This window comes from Gossypium raimondii, chromosome 11, assembly GCF_025698545.1.
Source record: "Gossypium raimondii isolate GPD5lz chromosome 11, ASM2569854v1, whole genome shotgun sequence".
NCBI classification, from domain to species: domain Eukaryota; kingdom Viridiplantae; phylum Streptophyta; class Magnoliopsida; order Malvales; family Malvaceae; genus Gossypium; species Gossypium raimondii.
Window position 1 is genome coordinate 19,071,650 of NC_068575.1, and position 20,354 is coordinate 19,092,003.

At 31.6% G+C, this 20,354-nt stretch overlaps 1 protein-coding gene and 2 pseudogenes across 1 annotated transcript; all 3 read right to left on the bottom strand.

The window, feature by feature from the left end:
- Positions 1-2,616: 2,616 nt before the first annotated feature.
- LOC128034591 (cytochrome b6-like) lies at positions 2,617-3,510 on the bottom strand (annotated as a pseudogene).
- A 1,647-nt stretch (positions 3,511-5,157) lies between these two features.
- LOC128034756 (photosystem II CP47 reaction center protein-like) lies at positions 5,158-7,428 on the bottom strand (annotated as a pseudogene).
- Positions 7,429-13,786: 6,358 nt separating this feature from the next.
- On the bottom strand, positions 13,787-16,410 carry LOC105804376 (protein DETOXIFICATION 24). Its single transcript, XM_012636969.2, has 8 exons — positions 16,040-16,410; positions 15,417-15,958; positions 15,239-15,325; positions 15,090-15,146; positions 14,692-14,930; positions 14,493-14,611; positions 14,290-14,376; positions 13,787-14,203 (listed from the first exon to the last, which is right to left on the bottom strand). The coding sequence occupies exons 1-8, from the start codon at positions 16,277-16,279 to the stop codon at positions 14,111-14,113; spliced, it is 1,464 nt and encodes a 487-aa protein (XP_012492423.1). The 5' UTR covers positions 16,280-16,410; the 3' UTR covers positions 13,787-14,110.
- Positions 16,411-20,354: the final 3,944 nt, after the last annotated feature.

The window sequence follows — 20,354 nt, forward strand, 5'->3', positions numbered from 1 at the left end:
GTGGCGGTATGCCACTCTTATATTTGCAATTGGGCTACCTTACACATAATTTTGCGGTCTAGCCACCATATTTGCAGTAAATACTGCTATATACACTTCCTCTAATGCATCATATCCCACCCCATGAATAAACAAAACATACATATATTTTAGACATAACATAATCATAAACAGACGACATGCTCACGTACAAAATTTATTTATGTGTAACATATCTTACAGTTAAATTTCAGCATATAATGTTTATCGTGTTTTTAATGATACACATACAAGTTTACGTGCTAAAATTACAAATTTTTCAGCTCTTATGACATCCTTAAACCCAAATATCAGATCCTCTAAACGACCCTTATTCGAGTCTTAAAATTTGCCAAAAGGACTCACACGGTCGTGTGGCCCTTTCGACCCGGAGAACTAGAAGGAACATGCATTACACGTGCAAAATCTGAGAAAATTCCCCACGAATATTCTACCATAGTAGGTATTCAAGAATCAGTCCATGAAATTTTAATGAATTTGGAAGAAATTGTATTGAGAGGGAATTTGTATGGAACTTGTAACGCCTTTATTTGTGCCAAGGGTCCCAAATATGTAACTGCTTAAGACATCATCTTACCACCTTCTGTGGAAATCGTTGATAATACACAGCATGTAGCCAGCCTAACCAAACCAATTGATTTGTGTATTGGATTATAAATCGAGAGAAATAGAGGATACGGTATAAAAATGCCAAAGAACTTTCACGATGGAAGTTATCCTATAGATGTTGTATTCATGCCTGTTCGAAAAGCGACTCATAGTATTCATTGTTATGGGAATGATAATGAAAAACATGAGATACTTTTTCTAGAAATATGGACAAATGGATGTTTAACTCTGAAAGAAGCACTTCATGAAGCCTCTCACAATTTGATTGATTTATTTATTCCTTTTCTACATGCAGAAGAAGAAAACTTACATTTAGAAAACAATCAACACGATGCTACTTTACCTTTTTTCCGTTTCATGATAGATTAGTTAAACTAACAAAAAAGAAAAAAGAAATAGCATTGAAATCGATTTTATTGACTAATCGTAATTACCTCCGGGATCTATAATTGTCTCAAAAGTCCAATATACATACATTATTAGACCTTTTGAAAAAAAGAGAGAAGACCTTATGAAAATTGAACACTTTCGCATAGAAGATGTAAAACAAATATTGGGCATTCTAGAAAAGAAGTAGAAAAGCATTTCAAAATTGATTTATCAAAATTTTTAATCCAATAGATTTTGAACCTTCAAAGACAATCCATAGATTCGGACGAATTGAATAAATGTATCTAGGAGAATTCACTTTGCCTTTGAAGTGACTACTCCTAGATAAGCACATCATGATATTTTTTAATTGATTCAATTTAAAAAGACCTAAAGTTAGGATTTATCAATCGGTATTGTTGCTCCAATACCCAACCAAAGGGCTACCGCAGCATACCAATCAAAAAATGGTTGTCGCTCTCGACGATGAAATGGATTTTGGAATTTATTAACATTTTCCAAAATGGTACTATTAATAATCCCGCGGGTACTGAAACCATTAAAAGAACACCCAATAACTTCTTAGGTACTGTACGGAATATTTGAAATACAAGAAAGAAATACCATTCAGGTAATATTTCCAAAGGAGTTGCAAATGGATCCGCGGGTTCACCAATCATTAAAGGTTCTAGATCCGCTAAGCCCATGTTACAAGCAATAGTACCGAGAATTACTACTAGAAAAATATATAAAAGATCATTGGGCCATGCGGGTTCCCCAAAATAATTATAACCCATACCTTTAGCTAATTTAGCTCTTAATACAGGATCGTTCAAGTCAAGTTTTTTTGTTATTAGGATAGGTGAATTTTTCTAGATCCATCCCCCAAAGGAACCGGACATGATAATTTTTCATCATCTGGCTCAAGCAAAATTCAATTGAATCAAATGGATACAAACGGATACCTATAAAATAAATCTATATTCTTTATGTTTAAAATAAATCTATATGTTATCCCCACATATGAATGGTTCCATATTTAAGAAAAAAGGTACCCGATTCCATTTTACGGAGTTGCAATTATACATTCCAAGGAATTTCATTTTTACAGGTAAATGCTCAGTACCCAAGTAGGCGTACAAAGTTGATCGTGATCAAGTGCTTTATGGGTCGTCTTAAGCCTTGAGATTCACCTTTATCCCAAAAATATATCGAGATTTTTACACACAAAAGATTTACTTGTTACTAATATAGTCTAGCCTTTGCTCTTCTTTAGATCCCTTGTTTCACTCCGATAGTATAATTAAATCGGTCGATGCGTAAGAAATGAATGCATTTTCATACTATTAAGATAAGAAAGTAAAAAACTAAAATCTAATTTGGATTATGCCAAATCACTTATTCTATTGGATCTTACGAGCCCTATTTATATACAACATCGTCAGTCCGATCATAAAAAAAGATTCTCTTCAAGCGAACCACCTATCCTTTGTATGGGTCTTACACGGTGGTTGAAACAAAGACACATTTGGTTGTGAATTCCAATGTAGCAGATAAATGCATATTTCTTCATGGCCCAATCAATAGTTCAAGTCATACACTCCCATAATCCATTTTCTCTTCGGGGAATTCCCTTCAACTATTCATGTCATATCAAATAAATAATAGACTATTATTTTAGTTGAAAGGAAATATCCAAATACATGTCTTATTTTTTTTCAATAATCCATATTTGTAGCAATGAAATACTATTGTTCCTCCCCCAAGTAATAAGATAAATTATTGGTTACAATATAGCTATGGTCTATATTCTCTATAAAGGACCAGAAATGCCTTGCTTACGTATCATTAGGAAATGCATTAACATAAATACAACAGTAAGAAGGGATAATACAAAAGTGTGTAAACTATAAAAACGGGTCAAAGTGGATTGTCCCACACTAGCACTTCCACGTAATAACCCTGTTACCAGTATAGCGTCCAGAACGCCTATTACGATTTTGACTGCCCAATAACCAACATGGTCCTGAGGTAAGGAATAACCTGTTACGCCAAAAGATGCGGTCAACACAGCCAGAACCATGCCTGTAACCCAAGTTAATTCTCGAGGTTTTTTAAAACCACCAATGAGATAGACACGAAATATGTGCAGGATCATCATTAAGACCATCATACTTGCCGACCATCGATGAACTGATCGGATTAACCAACCAAAGTTAGCTCCAGTCATTATGTATTGAACAGAAGTAAAAGCCTTAGTAATGGTTAGACGATAGTAAAATGTCATAGCAAATCCTGTAACTAGTTGTACCAAAAAACAAAGCGTAATTCCTCCTAGACAATAAAATATGTTAACATGATGAGGAACATATTTACTAGTTATATCATCTGTAATCGCCTAAATTTTGAGGCGCTCTTCTGACCAATCATAGAATTTATTGAGATAGGTAAACCAAGAGGACCCCTCTCGAGAACCGTATATGAGAATTTCATCTCGTATAGCTCAAACAAAAACACCCAAGTAATAGCTGAAATGGATATGGAATAAAAAGTTTAAAACTTCTTAATCTTTTCATTCAATTTTATCTGAAGACACAAAAGAGTGAAAATCCAAAAGCTTTTTTTTGTAGTTGTAATTATAATGCCAAAAAATCAAGTCGGCGCAGTCGTCTTTATGTTGATCGTTACAAGCCTCTTGAATCTTTTATTTACCTACTTATTTCTTTTTCTTTGCTTTGATTTGTTCTTTGTGTGAAATGTGGCTTTATTCTTGTTTTCTTTCTTTTTGATAAGAATTCTCTTGTTAAGACCCTATGAATCAATTGAAACTTTAGATTCATACCAGAACCGCAATGATTCAATAAAACCTTCAAACTAAGTCCAAAGATTCTTTGACTAAGAACCATTGGATCATCACTTATTCAATCAATAGAATAGATATAATAACAAAAATAAAAAGAAAAGAAAGGTTTGTCCTTTGATCAAAATAAGCATAAACTAAATGAGAGTTTGAAAGAATAAAAAATCTTTCGATTTATAAATAATATAACACTTTCTTTGAACTTTTTTTTGAGTCTGGTTGCGAGGTTTGAATATTAAGTATGAATCATAGTTCAAATACTTTGTGATCCATTTCATATATTCCATGCTCCAGATACTAGAATGATTATCCGACGGGATAAAACTATCTCGATCAAGATGACAGACCCATTTTCTGTACTATTAATAAGATCAATTATAACAAGTCACACACTCATATTCCGGAAATACAGAAACAAATAAATTTCACGGTCGAACTATCGAAATAGAATGGGGCTAAAAAAATAAGAGAACTAAAAGTTTCACTTTTGTATTGAAAAGCAAAGCTTCGTGATTCTTGTGAATCTAATTCATTGAAATTCCATCCAGTAAAACGGAAAAATTATAAATCTCCAAAATAATAGATAAAAATATCGCAAATAAAGCCATTGCGACACCCATCAAAGGAGTCGTTCCCCATCCAGGGGCTACCTTACCTTATTCCAAATTCAATGGTTTCAAAAAATCCCCTACAACAGTTCGTTTTGGACCAGATCTAGAATTACCCTCAACGGTTTGTGTAGCCATAAATCTTATTTTGTAATCAATGAAATCTGTTGACTTTGTATATCATTCCGCTGTAAATAAACAATATTATCATAGACCCATTGTGATCTTGAAATTATATAATAATGGAAACAACAACCTTAATCACCATCTCTATATTTGGTTTACTCGTAAGTTTTACTAGGTACGCCTTATATACTGCTTTTGGGCAACCCTTTCAACAATTAAGAGATCCATTCGAGGAACACGGGGACTAATTGAATTAATGAGCCTCCTAATATTGGGAGGCTCATTACTTCAATTGAGATAATGAAAAATCATTTCATTTTTTTAGTTAGAATTTTAGGCGGGTCTCGAAAAAAGATAGCGAAAAATATTATCCCTAGAGTAGATACTAAGAGGAATGTATAAACCAATGCTTCCATAAATTCGACCGTGGTTTACAATTATAGCTTCCGTACCTGTTTATTTGGAATAATCTCCTGAATAAAATAAAGAAATAACAAGAATCAAAGAAAAGGCAACTATTTAAATCAAGATTTTTCCAGCAGCCTATGGCAAATCACAAATAGAAGTAGAAGCGAAAAATACCAAAGAAATCTTGCATCAGACTACTTGTCTTCTTGTAGTTGGATCTCCAAGTTTTTGGAATGCTCCAAATTCCACTTGAGCATCCAAATCTGGATCAATACCGGCAAAAACATCTCTGAACAGGGTTCTAGCACCATGCCAAATGTGTCTGAAGAAGAAAAGTAAGGCAAACAAAGCATGTCTAAAGGTAAACCAACCCCTCAGACTGCTACAAAAAACACCATCGAATTTCAAAGTAGCACGATCTAATTCAAAAATTTCACCCAATTGAGCACGTCTAGCATATTTTTTCACAGTAGCAGGATCACTATAACTCACTCCATTGAGTTCACCGCCATAGAACTCAATCGTTACACCTACTTGTTCGATACTATACTTTGATTCTGCCCTTCTAAAAGGGACATCTGCTCTAACAATTCCATCTCCGTCTACCAAAACAATCGGAAATGTTACAAAAAAAGTAGGCATATGACATACAAAAAGTTTGCGCCCATCTTTATCTCTAAAGATAGTGTGCTGTAACCACCCAATGCTATTCCATCCCCGTGGTCTATTGAACCCACTCTGAATAATCCTCCTTTTGCTGGATTATTTCCAATGTAATCATAAAAAGCTAATTTTTCAGGAATTTTAGACCAAGCTTCTGATAAACTTTGATTTTCGGCTAACCCAACACTAACCCTTCGATATATTTCTTGCTGGAAGTATCCTTGATCCCATTGATAACGAGTAGGACCAAATAATTCGATTGGGGTAGTTATTAAACCGTACTACATAGTTCCGACAACAACAAAAGTTACAAAAAAGACAGTAGCTATACTACTGGAAAAGATGGTTTCAATATTTCCCATACGTAATACTTTGTATAAACGTTGGGGCGGGCGGACACTAAGATGTAATAAGCCCGCTAATATGCCCAATGTCCTTACCTAGCCTGTGTGGTCCACATGGGCCACCTACACGGTCGTGTGGAAATTAGGTAGTTTCGTAACAGCTTTTGTTTTGCAATTTTATCAGGTTTCAAAGCGATTTTTGGATTTCTTTTCACACACACCTAATATCCAAATCAATCTCCCACGCGTCCGGAACTTATGAACCCTACATTCGTTTAACACATCACATCACTTAACCATCAAAATCCATCCAAATTAACATATGATTTGCCAAAATTTTAGTCCCAAAAATCATAATCGAACTCTTACCACTCGAAAATAGCGTCCTAGATGAGTCTTATTCCACTGGAGAAACTTGATTCCCCAAACCTTCGCCTATCCAAAAACCATGGAAAATACTTAACATGATATTAAATAATGCAAATAGTAAAACTTAAACTCAAACCCCATTGAAAGACAAACACCCTAGATCAATAAAAAAAACAATAGTTGAACTTACACTTTTGATGAACCAAAATTGCAACAAATCCAACACTAAACCCCCTACTAAAACATAAAGGCAACGCACCTAGAGAAAAAATGAAGAAAGAATTGAAATAGAACCCAAATATTCAAGAAGAAAAAGAAAAAAAGAAAAAGAACTAAAAAATAGAGTAAAGAAATATGATGAAAATATCAAAAGCAGACGTAAGAGCAAGAAAAGAAGAAGTGGGTGGTTACCAAGTTGAGAAATAAAAGAAATTTTGATAAGATTTAAATCAATTAAAAGAAATAGGATTTAACCACCAGATTTTTAATAGACTTCCAATAATACTCAATTCCAACAATAGCCAAAACAAAATAATTCAAATTGTGCAATACGAGATTCGAACACCAAACCTTTCACATAAAATCACAATACCTATCACTAATCTAACTTAAATTATTTAACACTAGATAACATACCATGCTTATGAAACTAGGGCGTTACACTTACCACTATTCAACACCAACTTATAGGATTGTAATTCTTTCATGAGCTAAGTCAAGGTAAGTGCCTTGTTCCCCAAGTTGTAAGCGGCCCTAAAACCAGCAAACTCCTTGGTTAAGGATTTGAACACTATTTCAATTTGAGTGTTCACGTCTAGTTCAGCCCTATTGCCCTCCGCTTTCGCAAAAATCCCATAAGCTTAAGCATATGTTATTTGACCGAAGTGTCAGTTTTCTGTTGAAAATTCATCAAATTTGTAATAGCGAATTGTCGAGCCAATGCGGCTTGGCCTCTGAGTAAATCCTCTAAATTTGTCATGATCTTTTTAGTAGTATGAAAATTCTCGTGTTGCTTTTGCAACACACTACTCATGCTCGCTAACATATAACATCGAACAATCGAGTTAGAATCTCTCCAGCGATTTCTCGCTTTGGGCTAAGCTTCAAGAGGGCACGTTTCGTCAAGAATGAATTTGTGTTTCTCACAGCTGAGAACTATCAGCAAGTTCTGTTTCCATTCTTGAAATTTATCCTCATTTAATTTATTCATAGTAAGAATGCTAATAAGAAGAGTAGGAGACATATTTGAACTAAAAAAATAAATAAAGATTCACTAATTACTATATTTGTATTAAGCAAATATTTTTCATTTCAGCAACATATCAAGAATGCAGTATGATGCATGCGTCTTGTATTAAAACCTTGAAAAAATATTTTTTCGTTGCTATGATCATTCTCACACCCATCAACCATGTCACCTTGGGGTCCTATGATTAATTAGCAAGAACATGGATTACATCCAATCAGTTCATGAATCTTAATTCTCAAGACTCCATGCGAATTAACGATCGTTTAATGTTTGGCAATCATCTCTAGCTTAAATATCGTTTCTTGAGAAACTATTTAATAAAAAATGATCTTGAGTGTGTAACCATTGACTCAACACCCATCATGAACATCCTCTCATTTGTGAGTCATCTTGAGACATTCTCTCTGAAATTCATACGTGACTAGTTGTCCTGAAAAAGAAATATCATCTAGTGAACCCACATAACAAAGTTTACCTTGGGGTGGGGCCAGGGTAAGAACTGGCTCGAAACTTTATTAAGCTATCACTTAGGGACCATCAATGGAGACCGTAGGTCTTGTTCAAGAACCTTCTCCTACTCAATATTTTAAAAATATGCAAGATTTTTATCCTAAATTTCAAGAGTGATCATTCATTAGTCCTAGTGGCATTCTTACCTAATCTAATTGATATCCTTCTAATATATGTATGACATGCTATGAAAATTTTATAATATTCACATTCATTCACAAGAACCAGTCAATCATAAAAACAAATAATTTTGATTCTCCACAATTTTTCTTTTAAGGGAAAAACCAAAGAAGTGAATATGAACCGTGCACCAAGTAGGGTCTCAGGAAAGGGAGGTAAGTCAAATTTGACCACTTAAAAATCAAGTCTTTCCTAGCTAAAGCCAATCCTAGACTTACACTTTCTCATTACCACACTTCTCACAGTTATCGAATAACCTAAAGAAGTGAATGGAACAATAAAACACATGTATTTTCTCATTACCACACTTCTTATTTTTTAAACGATCAATTGTGGATCATCTCATATATATATATATATATATATATATATCATAATTATAACATTACATAATAGAAATATTATAAACAATTATAAAACAGATATATAAGGAGATAGATAATCAAAATAAAATTGCCAACCAAGGTTTGGTTTTATTTCTAGAAAAAAATGAAAATAAAATTACATAATTTTTTTACGCAAGGCATTCCTTGGGTCTTCAACCGCCATCGCATCTTTTCCTCGTCATGAAGTCCTTTTGAAAAAAATTACATTTAAGTCCTATATCCGTTTTCGACTCACAAGAATTCTATGAAACTTTAAAAAAAAAACCCTACGTGGAGATGATAGTCACGGTCTATTTCCTAAGAACCACAACTTCGTCAATAAAAAACAATTATATAATAAATATATAATATCGTATCCATTCCCATATATAACTCAAGACATGCATAATATCTAAAAAAGATCACTTTCTATATAATCAAATCATTCAAGAAGAAGAGAAATACATTTTAATTATCTGTTTATACTTATAGATAGAATGCAATCTAGTCTGATACCAATTATTAGAAAAACGAGTTTGAAAAACGCAGTGGAAAATAAATTTAGAGAAAAATCAGAGTTTTAAATTTTTTTCCAAAATAAGATCTTGGTTATAATAACTAAAGTAATCAACACTTAATCAAAATTATACCCGATTCGTCTAGGATGGGCGCTTCAATCGAGTAATCTTCTTCGTTATCCTCAAGCTCATGTCGACCGAGTGTGGGCTCGCTTCAAATCAGAAAAATTTTCAAAAAAATTACTAGTGAGGTAATTTCGCAATTTCTCTAAACTTTTAGGTCAAGTTATAAAACAGAAAAATATCTATAGAAATTTTCAGAGAATTTTCTCTCTACAACTTTCTCTTGAATTCAAGTATATGTAAAATAATGACCCAAGGCTCTCTTTATATAGAGAGAGTTCAATTATGATTAAACTTAATTACTTTAATATTAAATTTAATATTAAATCTTATAAAATAATAGAATATTTATCCACAAGATAAATATTAAATTAAATTTAATATTAAGATAATCATTTTAATATTAAATTAATAAAATACTATTAAGATAAGTATTAAATTAAATTTAATATTAAACTATTAAAATATAGCTAACCTGAAATCAAATTCTCTGGTAGAGTCCCAGTAGAAGTGTAACTCTTCCATTGCTCAACCACCAAAGACATTATCATCGCTGACACCATCGTGTCTGGTGATGCAAGTGCGACACCTTTACGAAACCCTAAGCTGATTCGATCTAGGTCAATAACAACGCAACCGGTTCGATCTAGCCACCGATTTGACCGTCATCCCGGTTTGACCAGTTTTTCAGTTTTAGGCTCCCAAACACAATTTAAGATTTCAGGTCCAATTTTTAAGTTCAATTACCCATTGGACCAATTGTCTGACTTGAAAATTAAATTCTAAAAATACCATATTAATTTTAATTAATTTGATTAATTTAATTTTACTTGATCAAAATTAATTTTCCCAAAAATCACTTAGATTTTTAAAATTAAATTTTCAAGAAAATTCTTTAATCAAATTCTCTAGTTAAACAATTCTCATGACCACCTAATTTAATTCCACATTGAATAAATCAAATAAATTAAATTATTTCCAAAGTTGTAGAACTTTTTTTTGATTCAAATGCAGTTCGATCGAGCTTTTGTTGGACATATACAATTAGGCTCTAGTAATTGCAATTAAGTCTAGAAGCATCGTTCCGATAATTTGCAAATACTTAGTCACAGAGTCAGTCCACAAGAAAAATCATGATTGAAAACTCCTTATTTTATACTCTTTACAAAAATAGTTGGATGAACTGTTTTATCTAATGACCTCGTCATATGTGTGTTATCTTCATATGATATCCTTAATTCCTTTGAATTAAATCCGTTCACTCAATACAATCCTATTTTATCTCATTGTCACCATTTTGTCTTCTTAGTGATTAATATGATCACTATCAACAAATGACAATGATAAATTACTCGTTCGAGAATAGACAACCCGTGGCCACATTCCATATTTATCAATCCACACAATGCCAATGTAAGGATATCATTAACTCTTTAATTGAGCTATGAATTCCACTGTTGCTAGTATAACCATGCCATACACAAGTCATGTACCCAACATACCGGCTATGAGCTTGATCATCTTTAGAGCATAAGCCTCCACTTATATCAAAGCACATGAGTTGCATACGCATGGTCAGTGACCAACTCAGGATTTAAGCTAATTACACAATGCACGTGACAAGTGAATTAATTCACAAACGGGTTCAGAATTAATACATCTTGGGTCCAGTCCAATGTATCATTCTGCTAATGAATACATCTATGTCTCTACCCGTGGAGCCAACTGCTCCGATAGCCAAAATTAGCCATCTCCCCAATTGGAATTGTAGATGACGTAATAATCTTTCTCAGTATTTGAATCAAATACTCACTTCGATTCTTTTACAAGATTATAGACTTATTTAGATTATCTACTGAAGTAAGTTGTCTTTCTCGCAATGTAAACGTTCTTACAATGTCACTTATCTTCAGTTTGAACTTAGACAATCAATGAACTAATATTTTCTTATTACAATTTTGCTATGCATGCAAAATATAAAAGACAGAAATATAAAAGACATAATTTTATTTATTTATTCATCGTTCAAATAAATAAAAAATAGTTACATGTTTACTACAATATGAGACATTTCCTAACATGAGTTGCTTCCACTATATTTTTGGTGCCTTAGAGAAATTCTGGGAGAATTCTCACTTTGCGAGAGTTAAGCTGACTTAAGTGTATTTGAAGCGAAGAAATCGCCTAAGGTCGCATGGATTACGAGATGAAAGGTCTAGCCCCATGACATTAGCTATTAGTTGTCTTTTCTTAGTTATTCTATCAGCAATAAGTTCGTTAGTGTGATCCCCACCTCCTTTAATAATAAAAGGCTTATATGGAAAAAAAGCCCTTAAGAAAATACGAAAAAATTAATTGAGCACCTATATTAATTTTGCACCCAATTGAGCCCATGTCATTAACTAAAATAATCAAGTCCGTTTGCTAACAGTTTCAGTCATTGACCACATTGATCGTTAAAATAATTTGATGGACCAATCATGTGGTGACACGTGCCAGTTTTCGATTTAATATAATATTTTTCAATAAAAATATTAAAAATAATAAAAAATTAGAAACAATTATAAAATTATAAAATTATTAAAATTTAAATTTAAAAAATTAAAATTTATATAAAATTATAAAATTATAAAAAATAAAAAATATTATAAATATTATAAAATTCTAATAAATTCTAATTTTTATAAAATTAATAAAACATGCTTAAAATATTTAAAATTTTATCGAAACCTACAAAAATTCTTTAAAACTTATAAAATATTAAAAATTATAAATATTTAAAAATCTCAAAAGTGATATAAATGTATAAAAATTATAAAATATAATAGAAACCTATAAATATTATAAATATCTAATAAATTTTAATAAATTATTAAAATATATAAAATTAACAAATTATATTTAAATTTTTATAAAAAAGTTATAAAAATTCATAGAAAAACTTATAAAAATATAATAAATTCTAATAAATTATAAAAAATATTAAAAATTCTGAAAAAGCCATTTAAACCCCTCTAATTAATGAACACATGTCATCACATCAATCATTGGATAATGAGAATAGTTATCAGAATGCTAGAGTCATTTTCATGTGGAATAAAATGTTCTTGATATTCTACAAATAAAATGATAATTGTGGGTCCATTGATAAAACTTTATTTTTATTTTTAAAAGTTTATCTCCAAATTTTTAGTATAGTAATGCAGAACTTGAAAAAGTTTAAAATTGTTTGCTAAGTATTGCATGATATAAATTATTTTGATATAGTAAGATACTATCAAAGCAAAATTTCATTATCCAACTATTAACGTATGACAAGTATGAAATATCCTGACCAAGGCTTTTAAAACTGGACTAGTGGTTGATATCAATTTTTTAGATTTTTTATAATTTATTATAATATTTATAAGCTTTTATTTTTTTATAATTTTTATAAGTTATTATAAATTTTAATATTTTTAATATTTAATAATTTTTAAATATTTTTATAGGAAAAATATTAAAATAAACCAGAAGCTTCCACGTGTCACCATCTCATTGGTTTGTCAATTTATTTTAACGATCAACCTGGTTAATGACGAAAACTGTTAATGGAGAGACTTAATTAACTTTTTTATTAATGGAGGGGCTTAATTGGGTGATTTTTTTTTTTTTGGATAAGGAAAAGAAGGCAATCAAACTGCCTTAATCAACCGACTCTTGCATGAAAGGTATCTATTTTATCTTCTAATAGTAGTTTCCTAACATGAAAATTAGGGAAATCAATAATTCTAAGTTCAACATTCTCACTGGTACAAGTTTTAGCAAGCCAATTCACCACCATATTCCCTTCTCTTGGAACATATTGTAACTTTACCATTTGGATATATCTTGTTGCTTCGTTAATCATTCTAATAAGAATAGTGAAATTCGCATCGCTCTCATTTATCATTTTAATAGTCATCAAACAATTACTTTCCATAAGTACTTTGGTGTCGTTTCTAGTTCATAATAAAAGTAAGATGATTAAGAGTTTCTTTTGGTTGAGATTACGTGAAAACATATTGTAAGGGTACTTTAAAAATTATTGTTTTGAGATTTAGCCTCAAATTATCTGTTCTTGAGCGTTAGAATTAAAAAAGCAATAGCTTGTTTAACCCTCTTAATTTTTCCTGAAATCCATATAATAGTAGCGATGGACGACCTAGCTTCTTTCTTGAAATAATAAAAAGCTTTACACACCTCCTAAAATTGAGACACATTCTTTATTATTAGAATAAAGAAAATCAAGATAGTCCCTAAAAAGAGAGCTATGCATCTTCCCTTATCTAGACTTGTTTGGTATGAATAATAAGTGATCATTTTATACATCTCAATCATCTTACACCAATCCAAGCAATTGGAACCAGCGCTTTGTAATTCTGTACATTATCTATCTCACTCATACATACTTTTTGATTCGTGCGATTTAGAAATAATAACCTAAGAACCAATCCTTAATATTTTTATTCTTATACAACCGTAAAATAATTTTATTTACTCTAATCATCTTATGTAGATCATACACAGATTTTTGACAAATAAAAATATTTAACACTATCACGAGTGGAGTATTTTAACTCCAAAACCAAAGTTATGTTCCTACTCTTCCACCAGAAGATAGGATACTTACTAAAATTTCTGACTTTTCTTCCATGAATTTAACTTAATAAAAAAACAAAAATTTGATTACGTGTAAAAATATGCATACGTTTCAGACCACTATAAGCTTATATAGTGAAATTTGTTGAGTCATTCATTCACTGTTTCACCACTAAGCTTCCCATAAGATGTCTCTGAAGGCTCCAATAGCCACTTGTTTAGCCTCTCTGATGCTTTATTAACCTGGAAAGTAAAAAATGTATTCCTCCATTATTTTCAAAAAAAATTATTGTATTTTAAAAAAGAAAAATTATCATCATTTTAATTACCTCTTCTTCCCAATCAGTCCTTGAGGTAATGTAGGCTAGAACAAATGTTTGCGTTGCAACCCCAGTTATCATCCCAATCCATATTCCCTGTCGAAATCAAATAACTTATTTATTCATTTGTTCTAGCTTAATTCTCCAGATGGCCTATAAATAAATAAAATATAAAGTTCATTATAAAAAAAATCTGTTTCTTAAGGTCTAACCTTGACTTCCATTTTGGCTACATATCCAAGAAGAATTCCTAAAGGCACACCAACCACATAATAGGAACAGATGTTAACATATGCAACCATTTTTTGTCTACCAGCACCAATTGCTATCCCTGCATTGCAGATTTTAACCATGTCATTCTTTTCCCTTCCCATACATATTCAGGCAATATATATATATATATATACTTGCCTGAGAGGATTGGCTGAACACTGTTGAGCAAAACTGAGAAAGAAAGCAACAAAGAGAGGTCTGCCACGGAGTTTGCTACTTCCTCATCACTTGTAAACAAGTAACCTATTCGATGACCAAATATTAAGCACAGTGCCCAGAATAACACTCCTATACTCAGTGATGTACATAATAGAACTTTCATCGAAAATTTTGCTGCTTTGGCGTTTCCTCTCCCTAGTTCATTTGAAACTCGCACACTGTAGGACAGAAAACCGTCATGTATCTCGGTTTACATATAGTGTTGCAGTCAATAAGTTGGTATGCTCAAATTTATTCAAATATGTAATGAACATTAATAGTTCAGAAAAAAAGTTGAAAAATTCGGATAACGTAGCACTTATAGGCAAATCACCAACCTAGCTGCTGTGAGGAAGCCGAGGAACACCATGAGTTGCCAAGCTATGATATTCAGGCTGCAATGTGATATATTCTTTGGTTAAATTCGAGTCAGAAAAAGACAACATATATGGTATGCGTATATATACATGGAAATTGACCATCTTACCAAATGGAGAGGGCATCGATGGCAACTGCGGCATTTTTCATATACCCTCCCAACAGGACTAGGATAGCATAGTACCATAACTCTAAGCTGACAAGCCAACAACATAAGCAAAGAAATCGAATAAATATTGACAAAAATTTTAGATGTTAAATCTAAGTAAAGGGAAATGGAATTTTACCAAATCATCACTCCTGAAGATATTGAGAGCTTAAGTACTGGAAATAGATCAAGAAAACAAGCAAAAGTGAAGCCTTTCCATGTTTCGGGACACCATCCAACAAATACATAAATAAGCTCCCCAATGACCACCAACCAACTTGATATTATCATTGAACTCATAGCACCAGGGATCCCCCAATTCAATTTGCTCACAAGGATCCATGACAACAACACATGAAGAATGAAAGAGGCAGCAGAAATCCACCCAACAATCATATTTTTAAGCTGGCATTGCAAGTATTTTTGGGTGGTGAAGTTGAAAACAAAAAAGTAGAGAATGGGGATGAACCAAAGAGATATATATCCAGCAGCAGTGGCTATTTCCTCATCTTCTCCAAGTAATTTGAAGATTGGTGATGCAAAGATGAATACTGGTAGCAACACAGCTGATGTGACAAAATTAATGATCCATGATCTTTGCAAGTAAATACCCAACATGTGGTAATGTTTTGCTCCAAATGCTTGCCCACATAGTGTCTCGGTTGCACTGGACATCCCCAACTGCAAAATATTGATGAAGCAAATAATCAATCAGGGGCTCTAAAGTAAGGCAATTTCTGAATGATTAATCACATGATATACCAATATTCCATTTGCAAATCTAACTGTGATGACTTGTATAAGAGCATATGCTGCAAGCTGTCGTTCACCAATGTGTCCAATGAAAGCTTGGGTCACTACAAACATGCCAAAAGCTGTAACCCTCGCTAACATTGAAGGAAACCCAACCTTCCATAGTTTTCCTGATTCCTCTAAAACTCTCCTCCTCAGATTATTACTGTTTTCCTTTGGTTCTTCTGACCCAAGAAGCCTCTCATCCATGTTGCTGCTGCTTTCACTTCTGCAATAATGCAACAACTATGAAAAGTATAGGATCAACTAGTGTGATTTACATATCACTGTTCATCAATGTCTTAGATTTATAAAGAGTATCAAGGTGTAATTGTGAATTTCATCTTACTTTAATTTGTGATTTTATATTTTACAAAAATTAGAAATTTTATCTAATTGTGTAACACTATTAAATCTTATCATTAAATTATTTATTTGAAAATAAACAATTTAACAATTTATATGTACAAAATTAATAAAACCAGTTATCCAGTAATTAATATAAAATAAATTAGCAAAAACAATAGTGGATGTTATGTTTCTTATTTTCATAAATTAGAAAGAAAAACTATGACAAATTAAAACAAAAAAAAATCTCAATTTTATAAAATTAAAAATTAAATTCAAAATTAAACTTTAAATGAAACCTAGTGTGAATATTTTATTAGTGATATTATGAGATTGGAATCTTTCAAAATATGCGGGGACGAATGGGTATAGACAAATGGCAGTAACTGCTGCTAATATTATTGCATGCCTTTTCTGTAATATGTACGAATGTTTAAAGTTACATGACATGGACGGCTATATAATAAAAGAAGTATTGAATTACCCATTTTCACCTCCAAGTTGAGTTAGAATTTTTGAAAGAAAAAAGAAAATGAATCAGTTTGATTCAAATTATTTTTAATTAATAAAATATCTTTATTTAAATTTAATTCCTTCAATTTGTTATTAAAATAAATTATGATATAATGAATGTACTTTGCATGTTCATTTTATGGTCATTAGAGATAAGATTCTATTGATTTCTGAAAATATTTTCTATTTTATTTTTAGAAAATATTTTTCTATTTTATTTTAAAAAATTAAAAATATATATTTGATAAATAGAAATAAAAATTTATTTTCAATTATGAAAAATAAAAATATTTAATAATTATTTTCTATAATAGAAATAAAATTAGAAAAACACTTTACATTTAGATAGCTTCAAATTAAGATATCGAGTTTAATATTTAAAATGTTTTAAAAATATTTTTTATTTATATGAATTTAAATCCAGAATAATTTATTTATAATTAAAACATTATCTTTATCATTTTCAATCTTACAAGGCACTTTTAGTATGAAATTAAATAAATGGTTAGTATAAAATTAGATTTTTTTTTACATTTATCACTCTTTTTCTAGCATGGACAAAGGAGAATGAAAAGGGGGTAAATGATTACTTAATAAGCGACAAAATTAACGAAAAATGTAGCTTTGATTTAAGTGGTTTTTTATATTATTTAAGAAAATAAGTTGATTTTGGAAGTCACATGGTAAAAAGTGCGTTATGCAAAAAGTGTTTTTCAAAAAATATTGTACATAAAATGTATTTTTTTAAAAATTATTTAAGACCCTTTAGATGGACGGTATGTTTACTTGCAGTTAGTGTAAAAACAACGGTGATGATGAGATTAGATACTATAGCGTGAGACAAAAAAAAGCTAAACGTATTGCATTGGAGATGCTTGCATTTTCTACCCTCGAGTCTCAAGTTCGAATTCCCTTTCATGTTTATTTGACTTCTTTTTTTCTAATGAATGATTCAAGCTTTTTTTTTTTAACTTTTAATTAATGTTTTTAATTAATAAACATGTTATTATCAAATTTTAAATTAACAAATGTAACGATCTGAAAGTCAATGGAATTAGAAAATGCAGTTTCGGAACCCCGTTTCCGTAAACCGAGCTCGTAAATATTTTATTAAATATTTATGGAGTTATTGTACAAATTAATTGAATTTTCGATAGATAATTTTGTGAAATTAGTAACTAATCAAGGTACAATGATTAAATCATAAAATTAGTAAAAAATTTAATCCCTATAGATTTTAATTTCTAAAGGACTTAAATAGTAATTAAATCAAGGTTAAAATGGCAATTAGACCATTTTGGAATTGTAGTGGAATTATAAATTCCATTACTTTTATAATTAAAATAATAATAAAGTACGAAATGACAATTAATAAATAAGAGAAAGGATGTTGTCATCCATTTTTCTCTTCTTCGCGTTTTGAAACAAAAGAAACTGAGGTAGCCTGTAACACTCTAAACCTGGCCTAGACGTTATGGCCAAATTTGGAGGAATTACATCAACTTGTTTAAAAACTTTTGTCTCAGTTAAACTTAGGGTGTTTTTCGAAAAATGTAAAATATGACAACACATTCTTACAAAAGTATAGAAATACTTAAGTACGAAATCACTTGTTTCAAACCCAAAATTTGAATGCAGAGCTGGGTTTTGAAAGTAATTACTTTTGGCGAAATCCTTTCTAGCTTGGAGGCAAACAAACGTTAAAACTATTTGATTATTTTCAAAAAAACACTTAAGCAGTCACTTAAGTTTTCAACGGAAAATTTACAGAGTTTTGATTTCGAAAACCAAATTTTTTGTTGTTAACTCGTGTGGTTTCACAGTGTCATGTTAAAACACTCAAAAACAAACAAACATAACAAAAACAAAAAATGAAAGTCTGAACAAGTTTACAAACCAAAATAATTAAAACTTAAACCTTCAAATCAATAAATCGAAAATAATCCGAGCTCCCACACGTCGTCCGATGCTAAATTTTACTAATTACCTAAAATATCAGAAATAAAACAAAGGAGTGAGCTATAGAGCCCAGTGTATAATAAAAGTCGAATATGAAACACGCAAACACAATATTCAAATTAGAATATCACAGAGAATTTCATATCGATTAATTAAACAGAACTGATGATGCATGAATGTGCCAATGCGGTATTTTTTTAAAAAATAATGCAAAATTTCCAGAAAACTTATTACCCAACTCCGCTACACACCAAAATAAAGTTCCCCAGAACTTGTCCATCCACAATCACACCAAAAGATAATCGTAGACAATGCCACCAGAAATTGCAGTTAAAACTGCCAGATAATATATGTGGTCAAGCCACTATGTTGCAGCCTAACTGCCATAATAGAAAATGTGGATAAACCACCAAATAAGGTAGATCATTAAGCTGCCAGAACTTCCTCCGTACCATAGTATCCCAACCCCATGCAATGTGACATGGCATGCATAAACTAAACAAAATGATAAACATGTTGAACATGCTTTCATATTCTTAACAGAAACCAGTAAGCATGTGATTTCATGCTTTGTAGATAGATGTATCAGAAATACAAATCGCCATAATGTTAAATGCATAGTCATATAGCTGATTGAAAAATTTGAAATAACACAATCGCATATCATACACACATATACAGACTTGGCAAATTACAACATACCATCAGAACTAACAGTATCGGATCATGCAAATATATTTCACATATTTTAAACACATCATACACAGAACCAGAATAATAGATACCATGTTTTCAAGCTCTAATTAAGCAATACGGGTCCTACGAAAAGCCTAATTACGGATTTCAAAGTCAAATGGGCCTAGGTGAAATTTTGTAGAAAATGGGCCCACACGCTCATGTGGCCCACACAGCCCAAATGGCCAGCCCGTGTGGCCTACACAACCCAATTAGCTTAGATCGTGTGGCTCACACAGTTTGGCATATGACCTACACATGCCTGTGTCGCTGACACGACCGAATTAGCCTAGACCGTGTGACTCACACGGTTTGGCACACGGCCTGTCACACGGTTGTATGCCGTCGACAACGTCAATTTTTGGCTTTTATCGATTTGAACACAACCATCAAATAAGCAATCCTAACACCACGACTCAGCCCCTTCAAGGCACTCAATTACTCACCCAAATGGAACAACCGCTCAAAAAATCCTCGAACTTGCCGAATAAATGTTGAATGCCCCACAAACTTCTCCTATCAGAACAAAAAAAAATGAGCAACGCTTACATTAATCACCATACCAAAAAATCTACATAACCAAGCGAAACGAGAACAATTATACTACTAAAACGAATTTACCACTACCACTTACGAACAGAAGAACAAAAAAAAATAGAGGAAGAGTTGGCAATAGATGGAATAAACAACCGTAGTACCTTACAAAAGACGTCTTCAAAAAGAATGGAAA

What these genes read in the sequence shown, in the direction of transcription:
- LOC105804376 (XM_012636969.2), bottom strand. Translation starts at nt 16,279, where the DNA reads ATGGATGAGAGGCTTCTTGGGTCAGAAGAACCAAAGGAAAACAGTAAT. An exon ending in GATTTGCAAATGGAATATTG is followed by an intron (nt 15,959 to 16,039) that starts GTATATCATGTG and finishes AATATTTTGCAG; the next exon opens with TTGGGGATGTCCAGTGCAAC. An exon ending in TCTTCAGGAGTGATGATTTG is followed by an intron (nt 15,326 to 15,416) that starts GTAAAATTCCAT and finishes TTGGCTTGTCAG; the next exon opens with CTTAGAGTTATGGTACTATG.